This window comes from Zonotrichia albicollis, chromosome 6 (assembly GCF_047830755.1).
Source record: "Zonotrichia albicollis isolate bZonAlb1 chromosome 6, bZonAlb1.hap1, whole genome shotgun sequence".
Taxonomy (NCBI): Eukaryota; Metazoa; Chordata; class Aves; order Passeriformes; family Passerellidae; genus Zonotrichia; species Zonotrichia albicollis.
In genome coordinates this window covers 40,500,462-40,523,130 of record NC_133824.1, presented here as the reverse complement: position 1 = coordinate 40,523,130, position 22,669 = coordinate 40,500,462, and the positions used below count along the sequence as shown (strand labels likewise).

The window sequence follows — 22,669 nt, the reverse complement described above, 5'->3', positions numbered from 1 at the left end:
AAATGCTGAGAGTAGCACTAGGCAGAGGATGTAGGAGGCATGACAAGAGCTCTACAGCATCCTCACAGCTGTAAGCAGGAGTTACCCTGGCACAGTGTTTTAAATATTTAAGCAGAGATGGAAATTATTAGTTAGCATATATTGTAAAATAAACAGTAAGGCACATGGTTTATTTATATTAAACTTCATACAAATATTTATCTGGCTAACATTTTAAAGGCAGATGAACCATTAAACCAAAGGGAAAGTACTGCTTAAGCATCTCACTAAAAACCTGGTGCTTTTTTTTTTTTGTTGTAGGTTCTTCTAGAGAGAATACAACATTTTTTACTTTAACTTATTGAATTTACACAGGCAACTTGCACCATAACTAGTTCAAAGCTTGAAATGAGGCATTGGGAGTGGTTCAGAAAACAGAAGAATAAAAGTTTATTCATTAAGGAAACAAGAGCTTATCTCAAGTCTGCTGCCATGAGTAATCACCATGGTCTCACCAACCACGAGACTGGTGAAGCCATAGTGATTACTCAGCCAAACACTACCAGCTCAGTTAAATCTGACACAGCTTTTTGCTGGTGTATCCCTTATATTTACTGCATTTTTGGTTAACTAATATTATCAAGTATTGTGGTTCTACTACTCTCTAAGTGAATCTTATTTCCCATTCAAAAGCAATTTCATACATGCAAAAATTACAAATCAGATAAGACTGCAGTCACTATTTCTAATCAACAGTGAAGAAAACAAAATAATCATGATGAGGATGAAAGAACATGGGACATCCTGGAGGTAACAGCAACACAGTGAATCTTACTAGTTGTTGGGAGACACATCCCTTCAATGAAATGCTTTCTTCTGCTATGAGTGAAAATGTTTCATAGTTATTCATCAGACTGTCAGCTCTCCTTTAGGAACAGCCCTAACATATAAACGGACCTCAAGATTAAAACTGTTTGTACATGCTTGTGATGTTTAAGGTTTTTCTTATCTCTGCAGCTTTTAAACAATTTTCTGATAATTCAAGTGCAAAGTCTAAAGGTCACGCACCAAGAGCAGAGTGAAGGCAAAACCCTTCTCTAAAACACCAGATACACAATCACAGAATCACAGAATTTCTAGGTTGGACAAGACCTTTAAGATCATCGAGTCCAATTCATGTTCTAATACCTCAACTAGATCATGGCACCAAGTGCCACATCCAGTCTTTTTTTAAACACATCGAGGGATGGTGACTCCACCACCTCCCTGGGTAGATGATTCCAGTATTTGACCACTCTTTCTGTAAAAAACTTCCTCCTTAATTCTAGCCTGTATCTCCCTTGGCGCAACTTGAGACTGTGTGCTCTTGTTCTATCTGTTGTTGCCCGTAGAAAGAGACTGACCCCCAGCTCACCACAACCACCCTTCAGGAAGTTGAAGAGAGTGATAAGGTCACCTCTGAGTCTCCTTTTCTCCAGGCTGAAATAATAACAGTCTCCACTTGTTTAACATTCCCTTACAGATCCTTCAAACTTGGGAAAGGCTGGACTTTGGCTCCCGCTTCTTCCCTCTTTGAAACAAAGCCCACCAGCACGCCAAAAGCACAAGCACCAGTGCCAGGGCCGGCCTGGCGAGTGGCGGTGATGGAGACGCCGCCCCAGCGGCTCCAGCACGCTCCGGTGTGTGCCAGCAGCATGGTGCTCGCTCTATTTTTAGGCCCTGCAGGAGGGAGGAAGCCAGCTGCAGGGGAAGTGCCACAATGGAGCATGCTGACCCTGCAGGAAGCCCCTCTTCATAAAACCTGACGGGAGCCGTGACCGGAGACACCAACATCCTCGCGGCAGCACTGTCAGCGACCGAGCTGCGCCTCCTGAGGGGTTCTGAAGGGTTTCGGCAGCGCCCGGCAGCCACGGAAAAACAACAGGCAAAAAAAAGCTCCCCAAGTGGGGATGAGACACCTCCTTAGGTGAAGGTGTGCAAAGAAAGGAAAAACAAACAAAAGAAACGTCCCAGGAGAGCTCCTTGGAAAGGACAGGCCAGTGGCGTGGAAAAGACAGATGAAGGTGTGTAGGCCTGTCTGAAGGGAAAGGAAATGGTTTTGTGCCAGTGAATGGAGATAGGATGAGGTGGAGCAGCTGGGCAGGGAGACAGCATGGCAAACAGTGGGCTGGGCTGTGTGCAGGACAGAGGGGCCCCAAAGGGCTTGGAGGTGGTGGGAAGGCATTAATAAGCCCTGTACAAAGAAGGCAGTCTGCTGGACACCCGCCAAGCCCTAGAGAGACTGATGGAGGCTGTCAGACACTGCATAACTGCTGTCTCACAAAGAACAACATACCAGCAGTGGTGTCCCAAAACGGTCTGCTCACTGTCACCAGAAGCTGCTAATGCCCGAGAACCAGACCTCAGCACTCCAGCTTGTACCTACCAGTGAAGCTGCTGGCTTGGGTTTTCAACCCAAACCATGGCAGATTTTTTCTATTTTAAGCGCTGGGCAGTTCAACTGATAAGTCTTCCTCACAAGTCAGAAAATCAACTTTCCTCGTCCCTGAGCGCAGCAGTTTCTGACTTCTTCGCCCATTAGGACAGTAGAAAGAAGACAAAGCTGTGCTAGGGGCAAGTCATTTCCACATCTGACAAGTCACTATTCATGCTAACCACCCCAGTATACAGGTAACAAGCAGATGCAGCACATTTGAAAACCTAGCAGCATGATGCTGAGACCCTAACAACAAGGTCACCACAGACAGAAGGTTTTGTTCTAATTTTTTTTTTAATAAACACTGAAGGCACCTTCTGGGCTGAGCAAATATTGCCAGGAGATCACAGTGACAGGGCAGCCCAGGTTGAAGGGACCTCAAATGATCACCTGGTCAAACCTTTTGTGAGACTGGGAACCTTAGGAGAGACTATGCAGAACTCTGCCCAATTATATCTTGACAACCTACAGTGATAGGGACTCTATTGTGTCCCTGGTGAGGTTTTTCCAGTAAATGATTGTTCTCACTGTAAAAGATGTTTTTCTGAAATTGAGATCATCAGGAAAACACAGGACCCACTAGTGGCCAGAAAGGTTTCGCTCTGAAAGCTAGGAAATGAAAGTCCAGTGAGACCCTCAACTGATGGAAGAGACTAAGAGGAAACACAGACATTTGCTGTTTCAGAGAAGTTTTCCAGTGACCTCTGTACTTGCTTCTTGCTGGGATTTCTGGCAGCTTCAAAAAAACAAAACCAATCCTGACCTGCTGAACTCCCACCCCAGGCAGGCCGTGCAGACCTTGGACTGTCAAGTGACATCCTGGCTTCCCACTTCTCTCCCCGCTCTCACTTCACCAGCTCCTCATCAGAGCCAGCCCGGCTATCAAGTGAGGAAACAGCAAGAAGGAAAGGAGGGGAGGGGAGGGAAGGAGATGTGCACCACGTGCAGCTTCCTGAGCGGAGCCCAGCGGATGCGGCCGGTGCGCTGGGAGCAGCACGAATGTGCAGCCAGGCAGGGGAGAGGGCAGCAGTGCCGGGCCTGAGCTCGGCAAACCACAAAAAACCCCTGGAAGGTTTCTGGAATAAAGGCCAGCTTCATTCCCAGGCACAAACAAGTGGCTGTTATGGAGTCGCCTTTTGTTACTGAGGGCCAGAACACGACAGCCTCTCCCAGGAGGCAGCAGAGCAGGACTCTGAGCTGGAGCTTATTTAAAAACAAGCACAAAGTATTTACTGCAAAAATAGCATGTGCAATGAGGAATGCCAGCGGTGTTTCGCCACAGAAATGCCATGCTGAAGGCTGAGAAAGCAAAGGAAGCCAATCCAAGTGCCCAGCCACATGCTTTGGATGGTGTTTGTTTTCCCACACCCATCCTTCCCCTAAAGGAATGGGGCTGGTGGGAGGGTCTCCACTTTCAGACTGGGTGCCAGGCAGCTGGGGGACTATTTCACAGCAGTCACGGTGCAGACTGGAACGACCAAGCCCTTTTCCCAGAAAGCAGCCTGACACATCTTAGCTTTCATTCCTGGCACACAGCGACCATGACGCCGACTGTGGTTTTGGGCTCTGTCTGTGAGCAAGGCACCTGTCATCCCATCCTGGGATGACACATTATCCTCCTCACAGTCAGAGGAGACTCCTCACAAGCCTCTCCCTGCTCTGTGTAAGCATTTAGGGTTAACCCCTAAATCCTCTCCCGGGTGAGGAACTCATGACTACAATGGTTATTTGCTCCTTCAGGGCTCCACCCAAACTGGCACAATTTGGCAAGAACAAGGTTCCATCTGCCTTTCACATGCCACTTCCCAGTCATTTCTACTGCAGCTTTCTCCGGGGTTTTACAACAAGCAGAGCTGTTTGCTGTAAACAAAAAGTAAAATGAGAGAGGTATAAACTGCAGTGCCTACAGCCATGCTGCCCCCTCACTCAGCAGCAATGCAAGAGAGAACAGCTGGAGCTTCAGCCACAGGCCAGTGAGCAAATCATGCACAGGTGTTCATGGTACCAAGGCACCTCCACATCCCTGAGCAGCACTACACTGTGATTTCTGACCCTATGGCACGGCTCTCTGATAAGGCAGCAGCAAGAAAGATTGCTACAACTGCCACACATAACCAGCCCCACACCAAAGCAAGCTGTGAGCCTCAGGACCTGTATCTGGGAGTTGGAGAAGTCAGAGGAGAGGTGTCAGTACTGGAGTCCTCTATCTCCTTTTGAGATGGAGCCTTTGAGCAGAAAGCTTTAGGAAAGAGACCAACCACGCTCAGCTTCACCTCCTCATCTGAATTCAGAGCAGGAGCACAGTAGCCATGATATGATCTCCTCCCTCAAGAGCATCATGACAGGACATGATCAGAAAAAGCAGCAGCAGTGGGCCAAACACCATCCCTCTTTCCCCAGTACAACCAGGGCAAGCGCTGCTTTAGGCTGCAGGGATTTTGTAAAGCTTTAGGAAAGCCCCTAAACATCAGAGACAGGAAACTGATAGTAATTGAGCACTTCTCTTGGTTTGATGCTAGGTGGGAAAGAGGGAAAAAAAAGCAGCCAAGAGGCCAGCTTAGCTCAAGCAGAAGATGCCTCCATGGAGAGCCCTCTACCTGCAGGGCAGGTAGGAAGCAGGATGCTCAGTTCTGGGAGCAGGGAAGGGAGCAAAAAAGGCAGTATTCAGTGTCAGTACTTGCTTTGGCATTAAAGCAGCATAGCTGGTGCCTGCAGGGTTGTAAAACCCATGTTCTGTCCCTGCTGAGAAATAAAAAAAAAAAAAAACAGGAAGAAATAAACAGTCTTTAAAAAAGGACACGATGAAAAAACAAATAAAAGAAGGAACAAGCACCAGAGTGTCCCTCTAAAACAAGCAGGGAGCAGGCCAGCCCTGGCTAGCTCTCCTCCCATGCCCCATCACAGCCATCAGAGATAGTGTGCAGCTCCAGGCATGGGCATTCCTGGACAGCACCCTACTTCTCCCCTCATTTAAATCCTTTCCCAGCATCCTTAACTCATTTGGCTAAATGGAAGCCAGCCACTGCCTCCAGGTCACCATGGCAGTATTTTCAAAAGACAAAAAAGAAATCAAATAAGAAATCCCCCCCTCCCCCCAGCATGACACCATGCTTCCTGGGAAGGCCAGGCATCTCTCCAAGCTGTGCCTGCCCTTCCCATGGGGTGGGCTCTAAAAAGGGGCTGAGAAGAGACAAAGAGAGATGTTTATTCTCCCAACAGGCTCCTGCGGGGAGACTCTGCACATCCAAGAGTTTTGCAAGCCTCTGAGGCAAGGAGGGAGGCTTCAGTGCCACCCTGCTGGTGCTCCTGGCTTGGAGATGCTGAACTCCATGGGTTTATCACCACTGCTGCTGCAGGGAAGGGTGGAACCATCACCCTTCCCTGGCAGGCAGACTCCCTCCTGCCCCACACGCCCCATTGTGGAAGAACACCCTTCCCAGCAGCCAAAGAAATGACCACGATGTTCCTCCTGGCAGCTCGGGAGCAGTTACAGGCACAGTGGAAAGTCCCTCCAGGGCAGGGTTGGGGCAGGAAAAAGATGGCTGTGTGAGCCAGCCAGCAAGACAGGGTCTCCCAGACATTTTTGTCCAGTTGCCCAGTGGAATTGGCCCAGCAGAGCTGGGGTGAGAGAGAGGGGGGCTGGAAAAAGAGAGGGTTTGCTGGAAGATGACAAGTGGGAAGCCCCTCCATTCCTCTCCACCCCCTTTCCCAAGGAAAACATTGCTGCTCTGTAGCTGCTAATGACTTCCAGATGGAGCAACAGGGTCACAAAGCATGGAGAGCTCTCACGGGGAGATGAAAGCCTGGACATGCTGCCCTCATGTGCAAGAACAAGGCAAGAAGAAACCACGAGCACCCCTCTGTCAGAAACACAAAGGGGTGGTGGGGAAAGCCCCAAAGAACATCCTCATGTGCACACATTGTACCCAAATCCACTCCACACAGATGCCTCAGTCAGGATTTGTTGCCAAGAAAAATGAAGGCCTTTGTCGGGGATGACAATGAGCCATTTGTCAGTGAGGGGAGACTCAGACACTCAATATGAGTGATAAGCAAATTCCTTTTATTGAAGAGAGCATCAGACACTTATACAGCGAGTAATAAGCTTATGAATATTCTGTAAGCTAAGCAATCTATTGGTTAAACTATACCATCAACTCTTCCTCATTCCTTAGGGGTTACATCTCTCTTTTCTCATGTGTCTTTCACTGTTTGTTATCCTACCACAGCTAGGCCCAAGGACACTGCTATCTGTGCAGGTGCAGGACTTGGAATTAGCCATGGTTTTGTACTTTTCCATTTTCTAGCAGCTAAATTCCCAACAAGGATTCTTCTCCTCTGCCTACCCAGGAAACACTGGAAGCAGACTCAAGCTTTGTAACTTCAGCACACCTGCAAGAGCTGGGAGGCAGTCCATGGCACATCCCCAGGACTGGGGGGGACAAGGGTGGCACAGCACACGTGAGCCAGGCTGGAATATGCTGGCCCATCCTCTCCTGCCCCAGCCTAGGGCACTTCTGGGCATTTCTATGAGCCCTGGGATCTCACCCACAAAAAAAGCACAAATCCCACTGGAGGATTCATTCAGTGCAGGTTTTCTAAGGAAAACTGTCCAAGCTACAGGTTTAAACAGCTCTGAATAGCAAAGAGCCACCTCTGGCACAGGTCCAGGGCAGCCAAGCCAATGGGAAGGGACAAAGAAAAATAACAACTACATTAGTTGTAGTTGGATAGATCTCAACCCAAAATAACCTGATGCTATCCGTGTATTTTTAAAGACAAAGCCAGTTTCAGTCTGCAGAGTAAATGAAGCACAGGGGTTGGTCATGACCAAGGTAGAATGAATTACAGTTAAATGGAAATGCAATGAAATAACATGTTGCTTTCTTAATAGAAACTGAAGTCTGTGATAAGAATACAAAAAAAATCCTCTATACTGTCAGATACATGGTTTAAGCCAGAAAAGAAAGTACAACAAAAGTGTTTTGCCTTAAAACTATTTTAAAAATAATTCCAGTATTATTGAATTAGTTGATCTGACAGTGATTAGAAGAAAATCTAGAACAAGAAAAACTAAGCTTTTGGTTTTTTTCCTTTAAGGGACTAAATAATTACATTGTTGTCCTTAATTGTAAGTAAGTTTATTTCCAAGACAGAAAAATGCATGTACTTCTATTTTTAAAAATCCACATATATTATTTTTTAAATAATCCATTTTGCTCGGTGTGGTTCAAGGCCAAATGCAAACCTTGGTTTCCACTGCCAAGCACGCAAACCTGACCACAGCTCACGTGTCTGGTGGAAAATCTCCAACACAGGGGGCCTTGACAAAGTAGAGCACAAATGGGTGAGAGAGGAAACCGGTCCTGAACCAGTTCTGTGTATCCACAGGGATCCCCGCAGCGCCTCATGCCAAGACTGAAGGCGGTTTTTGACTGGTGCTTTTTACAGAACCTACAGAGCAGGAGCCTCAGGCTCTTCTCTGGCCTTTCACAGCAAGTCTAGCAAAAGATGTGCTGTTGAGTCCGATGTATGGAAGTTGGCACCATGTCTAGAAGATGCCTAACATTTCCAGAGGGATGGGGACAAGGATGGGAGTGGGAAGAGAAACCCAAACCTTCTCATTGCTCATGGTGGGTCCACAGCCATTGTAGCACTGCTGACCTCTAGAACCTTTGCACTGGATCTCGGCTGAGTGCTCCATGCAATGAAAACCTCCCAGAAATCACTGCTTCTCATCCAAGGCAGTCCTGAAAAGGCTAATTAGGCTAAATTAGCTAAAAAGGCTAATTAAGTTATGGATAGAAGGGATAGCTCCTCCACAACCACCTAGCCAGGCACAGGTCTGTCTGGGTGATAGGGTGGCATGCTCTGCACTGCTGGTCACATCTGGGACCCATGGCACAGGTGGCCAGGGCATCCTCATGTGCTGTAGGGACAATGGGAAAACCTGGGGAGAGCTCAGAGAGATGTCCCCATCCCTACCCTGTAGCAGTCCCTCCTCTCTGCAAGGGGCAGATTTCCCTGAGCCCAGCACAATCTCATGACAGAACTTCCAAAATGCTGAAGACACCCATGAAAGCTTGTGAGCAGCTGCAGTTCAGCTCAGCTATGTACTCATTTGTAAGGAAGACTTCAAAGCCTCCCTGTGCTTTCTGGCCCATTTATTCTAGACCAGTCTGCGTGAAAAGCAGCTTGAACTTGTTTCCAGGGCAGAAATCATTATCCTGGGCTATGCTTGTTCCGAGGAGGATGGCGAAGACAGTCTGATTCACCTCTTAAGGAGGCCTGTGTGCCCATTAGCCCATGTCCCTTCCACACCTCAGCAGCACTCACAGGGACACTCACCACCTTAGCCCCAAGCCATCACTGCCCTCAGCTGTCCCCCACCTGCCTCCCCCAGGCTTTGCTGCCTGACTGGTTTGGGAGGTGGATAAGCATTACCTAAGGAACTCCTCCACCAAAACCCTCTTGCCTTTCTGCTGGGACAGTGACACCCACCAGGATGACAGGGAGAGGCAGCGATGGCTGCAGCCTCAGTGGCCAAGTTTACCCCAGCACTGTATGCCTGCCCAAAACCTCACGCTCCTCCCCTGTGCCACCATGCTCCAGGGAGGAGACACTGCCCAGCAGAGGATTTACTACTAAAACACTCAAAACCCAGACACAGGTAAAGCAAACTCCCTCCTCACCCCAAAAGCTACGTGGAAAACCACAGCCCAGCTCAGGAGGGTTTTGCACTCCCATCCTGGCTGGCCCCGCTCCCAGGGCCGAGCTAATTAGAGGCACAGGTCGTGCTGCCCTGCCACTTGCTGTGAGCAGCTGGAGGCACATTGCCTATTTTGGATCTGGCAGCAGAGAGCAAAGCTGAGTCCATCCGGCTGCTGTGCTCCGTTCCTTGCCGGGCAGCCTGGGGAGAGCACAGGAAGGGCAGCAACAGGGACCAGCACCCAGGGATGCTCCAGCACACAGGCACCCCAGCAAGGGGCAGGTGTGAGATCCTGGCGTGGGGATTTAAGGCAAACAAGAGCTGAGGTTTTCGTTCCTGCCCTCCTCAAAGCATTTCACTCACAACACCATCTCCAGGCATCACATAACCAAATCTTTGAAGGATGGGGAACCTGGCTTTTTCATCCCACCAAGAAAGGGCAAAAGTAGTAAGTCCAGAGTCAATTGCTTTTTCAAGATCCCCAGGTGCTCCCAAAAGCAGTGACACCACAGCACTAATTTACTGTGGAGAGATCAGAACTGTTCCAATTTGTACTGGTATCTGCAGAGAGACCAGCTCAGCCTTCTACAGGCTCTCATAACACCCTGAATCACAGTTCTGTTATTTGCTTGGGTGTTTTTCCATGGTACTTTATGTGTAGGATCACTAAATATGTGAGAAGTGGTTAGCCAGTTGATAGCAACTTATCAATGCCTCTAGCTATCCTGGAGGATGTTTTTGGCCTTGTGACCAACATCTTCCCAGCCTCCAGACAGACAAAGCATTCCAGACACAGTGTTATCCAAGAACAAAAAGGATTTTGATTTCTGAACTTCAAATAAAGGAAATAAATGCCTACCAGACCTTAAAGCAAGCTCAGATGAAGAAGTAGTATTTTCCTTTATAGCTATAAAAGCATGGAACTAAGGTGCTCCATCTATCCCCGTCCCTGGTACTGCTTGATCTTTACAGTGCTGAAGCAGTTAAAGCATTTGCTGGGGCACTGGATCCAGAGCCAAAATGGAAGTGTCAAAAGCCAAGACTGCAACAAGTGGTTAGGGGATCAGATGGTTTGCATGCCGTGCTGAGGAGAAGCCCATGAACAAGGGTTTAATAACCCCCCAGGCCAGCCCACAAGACAACTTGTGCAGGCAGTGCCAAGCTGCTGGGGAGGGGGATGGTGCTTGTGGGAAACCCCAGCCCCAGGAGCCCCTTCCCTGGGGCTGGAAAGGGCAGCAGGAACAGCTGCCTGTGCCCTGGGGCTGCAGGGGGGCTGCTCTGATCTTCTGGTCTGGGAGCCGAGGGCAAGGACTGCTCCTCTCCTGCTCCTGCTGCAGCCTGAAGTATCATGCCTAGTACTCTGCAGCTTTGCTGTTCCCCACAGCTTTCTTCTCCCACTTCCCTGTTGCCCTCAAATCTATTATTTCTCCTCTCCCATAACACACAGACACAGCTTTTAACAAACAGCTCCAGCTTTGGGGTAGAGAAAAGGACACACAAAGAATCCAGGAGACACCAAATGCCTGCTTTCCTACTTCCCTTCTCGCTCAGTACACACCCTATGATGGAAGTGTTCCTCCTCTGACAGTGTTTATTGCTTCCCCCTGTCCTGCAGCAAAGCCTGGCTGGCCTTTAAAAGCCTCCTGACAAATCCCGGGACCAGCAGCCTGTGCCAGACACCAAAAAGTGGTATTTGCAAAGGAAAAAAAAAAAACAAAAAACCCAGAGCTCTGGAGGCCAAGCTCAAAGAGGTTCCCGTTCCCAAAAGCAGGAACATTATGTGCATGTGTATACTGCATGCCAGAGAAGAAAAGGGAGGGAGTATCAGTTGTAAGGGAGAGGAAAACTGGGGGGGTCAAAAAGAAATCCCAGTCTTCAGACTCCAGAGGTCTGGCTGGGAAAGGCAGCAACTGAAAGAAATGCTCTGCTGTTATTACTGCATGGAAATTACAGCTGCCAGAAGGAATCCAGGCCAATCTGTTGCTGAATATAACTTTAAAAAGACAGCCAGCCTCAAATCATGGGCTGCTCACGGGTGTTGGAAAGTCAGTGTGGTGGTGGGACCCACAGTTCTTCCCCAGTCCCCACAGCAAAGGCTGAGGACAAAGACAAAATGAGGGTGGAAGAGTAAAAGATGCTCAACAGGCAGGAGGGAGGGACCCAGTGCCATGCTCCAGGTCCCCCAGGTTTGGAGAGAACGTGTTAACTAGGGAGGAATCAGTTGTTAGCCCCCCAAAAGAAGGAGAGGTTTGGACTGGTTCCTGGAAAGGAGAGAGTTTAACTTCTTGTGAGCTCCCTTTTCTGTTTTTAAATATGAGCTCTACAAAGGGGAAATGCTGCAAGTAGAGCTCTGGGTGTGAGGCAGGAGAAGAGAGACACAGCAAGAGAGAAAAACCCACAGCTATCTACAGCAGGAGCATCTTCTGTAGCCAGGGACAGGCAGGGAGAGGGCTCAGGCATGCTGTTCCATGGCAAGCAGGGAAATGAGAAGGAAAACCCTTTCCAGAAAGTAATTTTAGCCACAGGTGAGAACACGACATGGGATCAGACGATGTTCCCAGCCCCTCAGCCTGTGCTCCAAGCCAGCTCCTGACTGGCAGCCAGCCCCTCCTGCAAGCCTCTCCCCCTCGTCTGAGAGGGATCATTGGAGAACAGGGGAAAAACAGGGGGCTTCAGCTTCCAGCACCCTGTCAAATTAACAAAAATCATGCTCAGCTTAACTGTGTGCACAGAGGCTCCACCTGCCCCTCCTGGAGAACATGAGTCACACGCTCACCACGCTGCGCCTCCACTGCCAGCCACTCTGCTACTTTTACGTCCCTTTGGACAGGAAACAAGACACACTTCCAAGAAGTCCCCCCTCTTCCCAAACGTGCTCTGGAGAACACCCACGACACCACAACACGTCCTCATGCATTTTTAGCTGCTGTGGATTTGGACTCTGCTCTTGGGCCACAGCCAACGTTTATCAAAGGCTCAGGCTGGCACAGCAGGGGATATTTTGGAGAGTACAAGGACAGCGGGAGTATTTTTATTGTGACCTCCTTGGTGCTCACCTGGAGCTTTCTGGCCTGCTTTGGGTACACTGCAGCCTACCCTGAGGCACACAGCCATGAGCAAGAGCAGCACCCCCAGAGCTACTCACCAACGTAGAAGGTGTTGGGGGCCTGCTTTTCCCCCAGCTGCAGGTACAGGATATTCGTGGTCTGCGAGTCATGGCGGAGCCACAGGGCCACTCCCAGGATGATGCCTCCTGCCAGCTGGGGAGAAAACAGAGGGAAGCAAGGGTTATCCACTGCTCCAGCCACATCGGACCCAGACGGGCAGCTTTCAGCCAGGAGCTCTGCTTTTCATCCTCCCACAAACATACAAGAATGTTTTCATGTTTTCATCTTCCCACAAACATACAAGAATGTATGTTTCTAACCATCACCCCTGCAACATGCTTTGTGCCCCACACATCATGAGCCATATGATCTTCCTTACTTTATGAGAAGATCCCCTCATTCTGGGGATGTGCAAAGCCCCTTCCAGTTCCTGCAGGAGATTTCTTTCCCAATAGGCATTTTATTATGCTTTATTATGATTTTCAGTGGAAGCAAGCAGGAGGAGATGTGCCACTAAGGTTTTTAGGAGAGCTTTTCAACAGAAGTTACAATCAGCCCCAGCTGATAACTGGGATGTTACCACCCCATTTCATTTCTCTGTGAGGTACAAACAAAGCTGGGGAAGGGTCCATTTTTCCCCTCTGCCCCCAAGTTTTGCTTCCCATCCAGGGTCAGGCTTCCAGTTGAACACACCTAGTGCTCCTCAGGCACACAAAGCTTTCCTCAATGTCCTAGTACAGGAGCTGAAGTGGAGCAAAGCCTGGGGTCAGGCCAAAGCCCCACCACATCATTTCTGGGGGCGGCCAGGCCAAGACTGCTGCCTTGCCATGCAGTGAAACAGCAGAAGAGCAGTGCACCCACACCCACGTGTGCACAGTGACACGCAGCAGCACTGACCAGGGCAAGGACAAAAACACACTCCAGATGTTGGAGGAGACGTTCTGCACATGGGACATCAACTCAGCTACAAACAATGGGAAATTCTATGACTGACTTCCTCACTGTTTTCTCTTTCAGGGAGGGGCTGGAAATGGCCTGGGAGGTGGGAGTGGATATGGGGCACTACAGCAGGGAAGGAACCCAAGGGAGAGCTTTCCCAGCACAACTCATTGTGTCTGTCCTCTGTGACAACCCCCTTCCATTTAAAACTATAACCAAGAAGGGAAAAAATACAAACATCTGGGAAAAACCCCAAAGCCTTAAGAATTTCAATATCACTGCTGTGAAATGCTGAAATCACCTGTTCAAATGCCAATTCAATTTTGAGTGTCCTAAATCCTTGAAGCCATTCACCTTAAAAAAGGGAAGAAAACTACCAAAGAGTATAGAAGTGGAAACATGCTACTTAAAAAAGAGTCTGAATCAGGTCAGCTACAGGCATGACTGAAACCATGAAAGTCACATGAAAACAAAATGAAAAAAAAGCAGGGCTTTTTCAGGAAAGGTGTAAAGTCTCCAGTTGTGCAAGCACAACACGGAACACAGGAGGACTGGGATCTGCAAGACAGGCTGTTGATGGGAGCCTGATTTTCCCCCGTGGGAGCTCTGCTGGTTTCCTCCTTGCTCATTTCTACAAATCCCAGCCACAAGATTTTTCCAGAAATGCCACAGAAGCTGGGGCAAACCCACACCATTTCCAGACTCACAGGACAAACTGCTCTCAGGGCTTTTCCACTATCAGAGGGAGAAAAACCCCACCAGCTCCTGGAGAAGAAGGGAAATCTTTGCTTTTCCCCAGTCTGCCAAAGTAATAGGCTTTTAACACTTCTCCCACAGCAACCAGTGCGACTTCCCTGCTGGCACAGTCCCTCATCCCTCCTACACTGAGGCCAGCCTGAGGTTCTCCAAACACTGCCTGTGGAGAAAAGTCACGAAAGCCAGTCTGTGCTCAAGTCCAGCTCCAAATAAGGCAGGTTGTGGCTTAGCACAAAGTTACCCAAATCCAGCCTGGAGTGCCTCGTTCATTGTCTGAGGGCATAACAAAGTTTGTGGTTTTACCGTCAGAGGATGGAATATGCCCCCTAATTAATCCATGCCACTCAAAGTAAAGCTTTCTTGGTAGCTGCTAGGAGAGAAGACATCCCAAGGAAAGTTTGGATTTCTCTGGCTGGAAGAGGTAAAGAAAAAAGGCTGCAGCCTTTTTGGTTTTGGTTTTTTTCCCTGCAAGGACACATTGCTCTGCCCTTACACGCTGCCCTCCACACCCAGCAGTGCCACCCCAGCACACCCTGCCCTGCCACCCATGGTGAGGTTGGCGTGACACCAGCAGCTCCTTTCCAACCAAATTTGCCTTAAAATGCTTGACAGAACCAAAAGCAAGCCCCAAGTGGTCCTCAAGATATTTTTAATCATTTGGGAACACCAGCTAGAGGGATGGAGCCTCTTCTACTGCATCATGCCCACCCCAGCAGTGAGGTCTGCCTGAGACAGCCAGCTGAACCAACTCCAGATGTTCCTGGTTCCATCCTGAATGCGCCCCAGGAACATCACACATTCGTCCCGCACTGCCTGACTCCATTTGCATTTTTAACAGAGCATGGAAGACCTCTGAATGGAAGCTTTAATCCAATAGCAGCTGTATTTCTTAAGAGAAGATGACATGCACTTACTAATGAAAACAGCGTTTGGGCTACGATGAGTAACTTTTTCCATGAGAACCATACATCCTCCCACCACCAAGAAGCCCAAAACAGAATTAAGGCTCTTTTTTTCCCAAAACAAAGAAAACAACAGGGAGAAAACATGGTCAGCTTGCCACGGTAACTCTGCCTTCCACAATACCTTGCTTGGGATAATCTCATTTTTAATAGAACAACTTGTTCCAGATAAAAGCTTGATGTTTTCTCCCCCTTCCATCCTACAACTGCTATTTGCCAGCACAAGAGCTCCAACCACTGATGGCAGTGCCACACGCTAGGCTGCACATCCTCATACATATCAGTGGTTTTTTCTGCTGTGGATATCTGTAATCTCACACAGGTTATCCCACTGATCTTTCTGTTCCCGGCTTGTCAGACAGCAGTGTTGCAGAGGCTGTGGCCATCACTGATCATGATATGGTGTCAGTGCCCAGCACAGCTCTCCATTTAAATTTTTGGGGACTGCAATAATCCAAAAGCTGCAAATTCAGCCACGCCAGCCGTGTGTCGGACTTTGACCTGCTTTCCAAAATCCGAGCTGCCCAGTCTGCTGTTCTGCTGCCAGCCCCACAGCACTCACAGCAGGCACACCAGTGGTGCTGCCCAGGCTGGGGCTGGCCCCAGAGCTCCCGCCCTGAGCAGCTTCCCGGCACAGCAGAGGTGGTGCTGCAGGCTCCGACGTTTCCGCTTTACTGCTATTTTCCAGCTTCCAGAGATTTATTGCTTCTTCCACAGACAGCCAGACTTTTCCAGCTGGATCCTCCCTGCCCAAGGCTTGCTTCTTCAGGAATGCTGCTCCTGGTTCTCACAGCGGGGAGAAAGTCTCCATGGAATGCTGTCTAGGGGCAGGAAGAGGCATGCCCTGTGACCCCAGGGGGTGATGGGATGGCAGCCCATGACAGGAGGTTATCACCAGATAAACACCCTGATAAAAGAACAGTGTGCTGTCCTGGTTTGCTGCCCAATCCACGGTGCACATAGTGAGGCTCCTTCCTGGACTGAGCCTCACCAATGCACATGCTGTTCACCCTCAAATTTCCAGATCCAGCTGTGGGGCAAGGGAACAAGCCCATTTTTCACAGCTCAGTCACTCCTATCCACAAGAAATTCTTAGGAATTAGGGGTGCAAGGAATAACCCCATTCCCCTTTTAATGTGGAGTACCCCACTTCTGAGTTTCCCCCACTTTAACCTGTTGCTCCCTAAAACTCACATATGCCAGGACGTGCATCACCTCCCCATTCCTTTCCGCTGCCCTCAGCCTTTTTCCTCCTGCTCCCTTCCCTCCACCCTTCTGTGAAACAGACTTCCTGGAAGGGAGGAGGACAAGAAAGAAGTTCTGGCTATGGGGCAGCTTGCTGGGCATGCCAAAGCAAAGCAGACAGACATCCTGTGGAGGTGCCAGCAGTTTGACGATGCCGTACTTTAGCAGTGCCACTTCCCACAGCCACGGCTGGCCCTGCCTCCAGGTCCTGCTTCCCAACCTGTGAGAGCCCAAGGACTGGGAGAGGCACTCGCCTTGCTGGAAAAACGCTGCTGGCAGAGCTCACGCCACAGTGCCTGGGAAATACCACAGTTACTAACAAGAAGCAGGATGCTGCCAAGAAAGCTTAATGAATTTTAGCTGGTTTATGATTAAGGCAGACGACTGGAGATTTTTAACAGGTTCTCATGCCACAGAGGTTTGCAATTTCCCTTAAATCACCTGGAAGCAGAGCCCTTTGTGAGGGCAGCACCCAGAACCCACCTGAGAAGGCCAACCAGGGCTCCCCATGGCTCCTCTCCAACACTACCTGCAAAGCAGCTGAGATGGAGTGACAATGAATGCCCCTCCTTTCACATGTGGGGAACCAGGATGCAGAAAAGTAAAGTGCCTTGCCAAGGCTGAAATATGCAGGAAGCCCCTCATATGGCCAGGAACAAACTGCTAATTTGGGGTTGAGTGATTTACTCCCATGTAATTTGTGGATCTCTAGGAGAAGCAGCACAAGTAGAGAAAAAGCAAGGAGATAGAGACTCATAACTTGATGGAAACTACCTTTGGAAGGGCAGTACAAGCCCCTGCAAGATCCCTGCTGGCACATTACAGGTCCTGCACCACCAGCCTGAGGACTGAGTCAGGAGAGAGAGGGACACATGGAATGTGCCCAAGCAGCACCACACCTTCCCACAGCCTGCACCTCCCCTCCTGAAAAGCAGAAGATTAACTTCTTTCCTACTGCAACAGCTGCACCTCATGAAGCTGCTGACAGGGCGTGGGGTGCAGCAAAGGGCTGACAGCTGAACAGTGGCCCAGGAACCTGGGAATTTGGGTTCCATGCTGAGGCCATCTCCATGTTGCCATGTCAAGGCTTCGCATCGAAGAGTCAGTTGAAATTTTAAGGCGAGATGTGCGAGAGATCGCTGCTGGGCTGCATGGTGGGGTGGACTGTGGGATGCCTTGGAGCCCCTTGGGAGGGTAGAAGCAGGGGAAGGGACTTCAGCAAGACACAGAGCTGCAGTCTGAGAGGCACACGACCCAGAAGGTTATCTTGGCACAGGCATTCACAGGCAGCAGTGGCAGATAGGGCTCTGTGACAGCACAGGCAAGGGCTTTCTGCTGCCTTCCACAGCCATGGTGCTCCACAGCCACCAAAGGTCAGGCTGAAAGTTTGCAGGCAAGGCCTGCCCAGGAACTGCAGGCAAGGCATTTGGGAAGAGCACCATGCCCTGCAGGCAGGAGGAGAGCAGCCTGCAGCCCCGCTCCCAGCAGCACACCTTCCAGCAGTGGCTATTAATAGAGCTGCCTGCCGGAGAGGAATTCTCCACTGGTGCCTATAGTTACCAGCCCTACAACACTGCAGAGCTTTTCAAAACAAGCTCCAGAGGAACACTCCCAGAGGAGCAGCATGCCAGAGGCCAAATAAAGCTTGATGGATGGCAGGAGAATGGGAATCCAGCACCAAAATCCAGGAGCGGGTCCTACGATGGGGAGCACTGTGCCCACAGGCTGCTGCCAAGCCTGCCCCAGCCTGATCCCTGCTGCAGACAGAAGCAGCACTTCCCAGGGTTCAACTGCCCTCAGCAGAGAGGAAAACAATTTGAGATACTGCTTTAAAATTAATTTGGCCCTGTACATAAGCATTTAACTACAACGGGGATACAACTGCTTTCCCTTCTTAACAGTACAGCAAAAGGCACTTCCACAGCGCAGGATCAAAGTGTTTCTCACTGTTAATGCTCTTGCAGAAGATAAGTATTACAGTGGCTGATAGCAGAAACACGTGAGGAAACAGAGCAATCCCCATTCCAGCCAGCAGCTCCCTCCTTTCAGCGGCAGCCCAGCCCATTAAGTGCAATCAGGTACCCCCATAGGGCAACCTTCTGCACACAGAAACTTCAGAAGAGGTTTCGTAGGTGATGGAAGGGCTGTGCTCACCTAACAGAGCGCCCTAAAACATCCCAGAGAGACACCAGCAACAAAACTTGAGTGTAGGTCCTGTGCCTGCTAAGGACACCTCTCCCTTGCCCTTCAAAGACAGGTATTAAGCAGCTGCAGGGTCAAACACACAGAAATATGCTTCCCTGTACACTGTCCCAGGATTCCAAAGAAAACCTGTAGAAGACGATGCTAGACCAGCACGAGGTCCTTGCTGCTCACAGCTCTGCATTCCCAGGGAGACCAGCAGCCCAAGCAGCCAGGCACTGCCACCAGTGGCACTGGAGCAGTGCTTGGCCCACGCCTGCACCCACAGCAAGATCCAAGCTGCTTTGTTAGTCCACAGTTATTTCAAACCTGTGCTTCAGAGCTACAGGAACCCCGAGATCTTCCATTCTCGTTTAAAGCAGTGGTACACAGCCACTCTCCTCACCACAATGGGAGGGTCATGTGTCACCCAGCAAAAGCGTTACCATGGGACAACAGCCACAGAGAGCTGCCACCTCCCCACAGTGTCACCTCCCATCATCAACACCAAGTGTCTCTGAGCAGCCTTTGCAGACTCCAGGCTACAGTTAACAGGTCTTCCGGTGTTGCACAAGAAAATACGCAGCTCCTCTACCTCTTCCCTTTCAATCACCCTGTTGAGACAGACTCTCACTTCCACCTTCCCTCTGCTCTTGCCCTTCCTTCCCTTTGCACCCAGGCTGTACAGCATCCCCTCAACACACATAAGAGTTAGACAGTGCCTGGAAAATGGCATTAGGAGCAAGCCCTTCCTTTTAATTAGACACCTCTCTGCTAGGGCAGCCAGCGGTGCTCTCGACCTGGAAGGCTGCCATGGGCTGTATTAGCTAATAAGCTCGAGCAATCCTTCTCCAAGCAAGTCAATTCCTCCTTGGTTATGTTTAATTATATTTTAAAATAGCTTCAGCCTCCCCAGGGACCCTTTGCAGCAGTGGTCAGCTCAGCCCCACACACTGAGCTCTGCTATCGGGCTTGGATAATGCAGGAGAGCAGCCCAAGTCCGGTCACCCCAGTGCTAGGGATGGGATGGATGGAGAAGCAGCTCCTGCTCGGGCTGCCCACCACACCAGCCAAACTGCCCACTAACAGCTACTGCTCCCTCTCACAGGGCAGTGCCCACCCGCCATCAGCCACCCAAGGTTTCAGGACAACTTGGCAGCACAGAAGAACTTTTGTTTCTCCAGCCCTGTGTTCTGCTAACCAGGTGAAGCCTGCAGGTGCTGACCACGGCCTCCTCCACCACTCCAGTAGGTGGCTGCACTGTGAAACACGTGGGGACCTCTCTCCTGGGACAGACACTCGTTTGTACACGTGGTCCATGCAGCAGCTGCTGCTCCCTCGAGAGCCACCTTGGAGCAAGCACAATCTCGGCATCTTCTTCTCAAGAATGCATGCATAAAGGAAAAGCAATCCCAAAAAATCAAATAAAACTGAAACATCTCAGGTACAACGAAGAAGGAGCTGGCAGCAGGGTCACCTTTTCCTTTTTCAACACAGCAGCTTTGTGAAATTCCCCCTGTGGTGCCGGGGGAAGGCAGGGGGAGGAAGCCAGAGGGGTGTCAGTTTATTTACACTCCAGCAGGATAGCAGGGCTATATAAAAAAGTTATCAGAGTAACTAAGGCTGAGAATTGCTTCCTTCTTCCTCTTGGGCACTAGAATAAGCTCCTGCACTGCTCAGCATGGTGCCTGCCAAACTTTGGGCTCTGATTCTGGCTTGTTTTCATCAACACCGAGCAGCAGCTGCACACATGGCAAATCATAAGCAAATAAGCACGGAGAGCCCACCGGCCCTTGCATAATAACCAGCTGGCGGGACTAAAGGGCTGCAGGTGCCCTGTCTCACACCTCCCTGTGGTTAGAGGTGATTTCCCAACACAGCCAGCCTGCAGCAAGGGTGCTCAGCAGCACCAGTTCTGTCCTTGAATGTCACCCCGCAAAAGGGATCATCACAGTTTGCTGTTAACCACAGAATCCCTCCCCAGCTAGGGGTGCCAGGTTGGCAGCTAACCTGCCTTTGTGGTAAACCTAAAATTCCCCTCACCTACTAGTTTAAAGAGCAATGCAAAAGGGCACGAAAACTCCAAGATCTGGTATTCAACCACCCTTCAGCTGGCTAGCCCCACAGGAAGCATCGTTAATTCCAATGAAGTCCAGGCTCCCAGTCTGCACAGGAGACAGTGCAAGGGGACCAGCAAGTCCAGCACTGGGAGCTGTTTTGGGGTCCCAGCTCACAGGCATCCCTCCTGGGGGGGAACTGAAGCATCTATTCCCACTCACAGGGAGCAGCACCCTCCAAAAGGGTAGGGTGAGGCACCAGAGGTCATAGCGGGGCAATTATACAGATTGGCAATTCCTCTTGGAAGCAAAATGCCCATTTATAAAAGATCAGCTCTTTTGCAAGACTTTGAGGTGAACAACTGATCCTGCTGAGAAGTGGAGACTGTGCAGAGCCCCCAGCATCCTTCCTGCCACCCAGGAGACCCTTCCTCGCAAGCACAGCCGGCAGCTTCTTCGACAAGAATGGCAGGAAATCGAGACCAGAAGGCAAGGAAAAAAAACTGGGATAAGCACAGTAACTCGGAAGGAACAACACTTCACAGACAACCATACCCGCCTCCATCCGGCCATTTTAAGGGTGGAGGAAAAGGTTAAAAAAAACCAACGCAGAATTATCTCTCATTCACGCAGCTGGCAACACATCAGGTATCAATTAACACCGCTGTTATCAGAGCTTGTCACCTCCCCCTTGGCCAGGGTTATACCCACACACAAGGCGAACAGGCAGGAAGTGAGCACCCCCTTGGTTAAGCCCTACACCCCCAGGGATGGGGACCCCCAAAGAGGTTCCCTGGGCACCCCAGGGAGGATCCACAGGCAGAGGCTCCAGCCAGGCAGTGCCACTCCAGGTGCCAACGCAGGGTTTGCTCTGGAAGCCATCGGTCCCCCTTCCCACTTCTACAGCCTCCCTTGATACATTCGCTACTATAAGCAAGCACTGAGAAAAAAATAAATCCCAAATCTTCGGCAACAGAGCGGGATGTCAGATAAGGGGCACAGGGCACTGGACAAGGGGCATCCAAGCGGTGCCTTGCCTGCCAGGGTGGGGCTGGACTCACTTCCAAGACAAAAACGCATTCAGTGGAATGGAAAGCAGAGTATTTAAAACACGAAACCAGCAGCCTGCTCGGGCATATCTCGTTGCCCCCGAGCGCAGGAGCAGGAGAGGGACTCCTGCCAGCCAACCTCGCGCTGCCGGAGGCTGTTTCTAACCGGGACGAACCTGGTTTGCAGGGAAACCGGGATAGGCCGGCTTTTGCTAAATTAGCCGCATGTCTGCATGGATTATTTCAAGAAAAACTTTCTCAGGAAAGGCAGCCTCTCCAGCCTGGATAGAATTTGCATCCTAAAATAACTTCTCAGGCGGCGGGGGCAGCGGTGGCCGGCGCGCGGCCAGGGGGCCGGGTCGGGGGGGTGCGGGGCCAGCCCCACACCGCCCGTGTGTGCTCTGCCGAACGCCCCAGGCCAGCCCCACACCGCCCGTGCCTGCTCTGCTGAACGCCCCTGGCCAGCCCCACAGCGCCCGTGTGGGCTGAACGCCCCCTCTGCGGCGGGCGGCACGGCCGGCACCTCCCCTCCCCTTCCCTCCCTCTCTCTGCCTGGCAGCATCCCTGCATCTCTCCCTCCCTCCTTCCCGGGAGCGCCGCTTTCCCAAGCGCAGACCCGCAGCAAGAGGGGCAGCGGGAGCACCGCCGGCGCTGCCCCCCGCCCCGAAAGGCGCCCATAAACATCTGCAGCGGCTGGACGCGAGCATCTTAAAGGTCCTCTCCAACCTCAAACCATCCTACGATTCTACCTTCCCCACTATATATCTATTTTTAAAATATAGACGAAATATACATGTACAATTACATACATATGCATCATGTATTAAAATAAAAAAGCAAAGGTTGATCTGCCCCTCCGCCCTCCAAAAAAAAAAAAAAAAAAAAGACAAGAAAAATAAGCAGCCCCTAAGGCACATCCGAGACAGCAAGTCTCAGTGCTGGGGCGCAAGAAGGAGGCTAAACCCAGGCGCAGGCAGACGGGCCATACTGCAGCCCCCTTATTTAAAGGCTGGGGGGCTCAGCCCCGCTTCCCGCCGCCCCTGTGCTCACCCAGAAGATGAAGTTGAAGACGAAAAGGAGGTATTTGATGCACTTGGTGCAGCCTTCCACTCCCATGGCGACGGCTCTCCCAAATCTGTGCTGCCTGGCTGACCGGGGCGGCGGCGGGCGCACAAAACCCGCCCCGCGCCCCGCCCCGGAAACGCCTCT

At 50.5% G+C, this 22,669-nt stretch overlaps 1 protein-coding gene across 1 annotated transcript in view; it reads right to left on the bottom strand.

The window, feature by feature from the left end:
* The window catches only part of CD81 (CD81 molecule), a 33,896-nt gene extending 11,227 nt beyond the window's left edge, over positions 1 to 22,669 (bottom strand). The window contains exons 1-2 of the mRNA XM_026793157.2: positions 22,511 to 22,669; positions 12,310 to 12,424 (exon numbers count right to left, since the gene is read on the bottom strand). Coding sequence (XP_026648958.1) covers positions 12,310 to 12,424; positions 22,511 to 22,576 — 181 coding nt within the window. The 5' untranslated portion in view covers positions 22,577 to 22,669. The remainder of the gene's footprint in view (positions 1 to 12,309; positions 12,425 to 22,510) is intronic.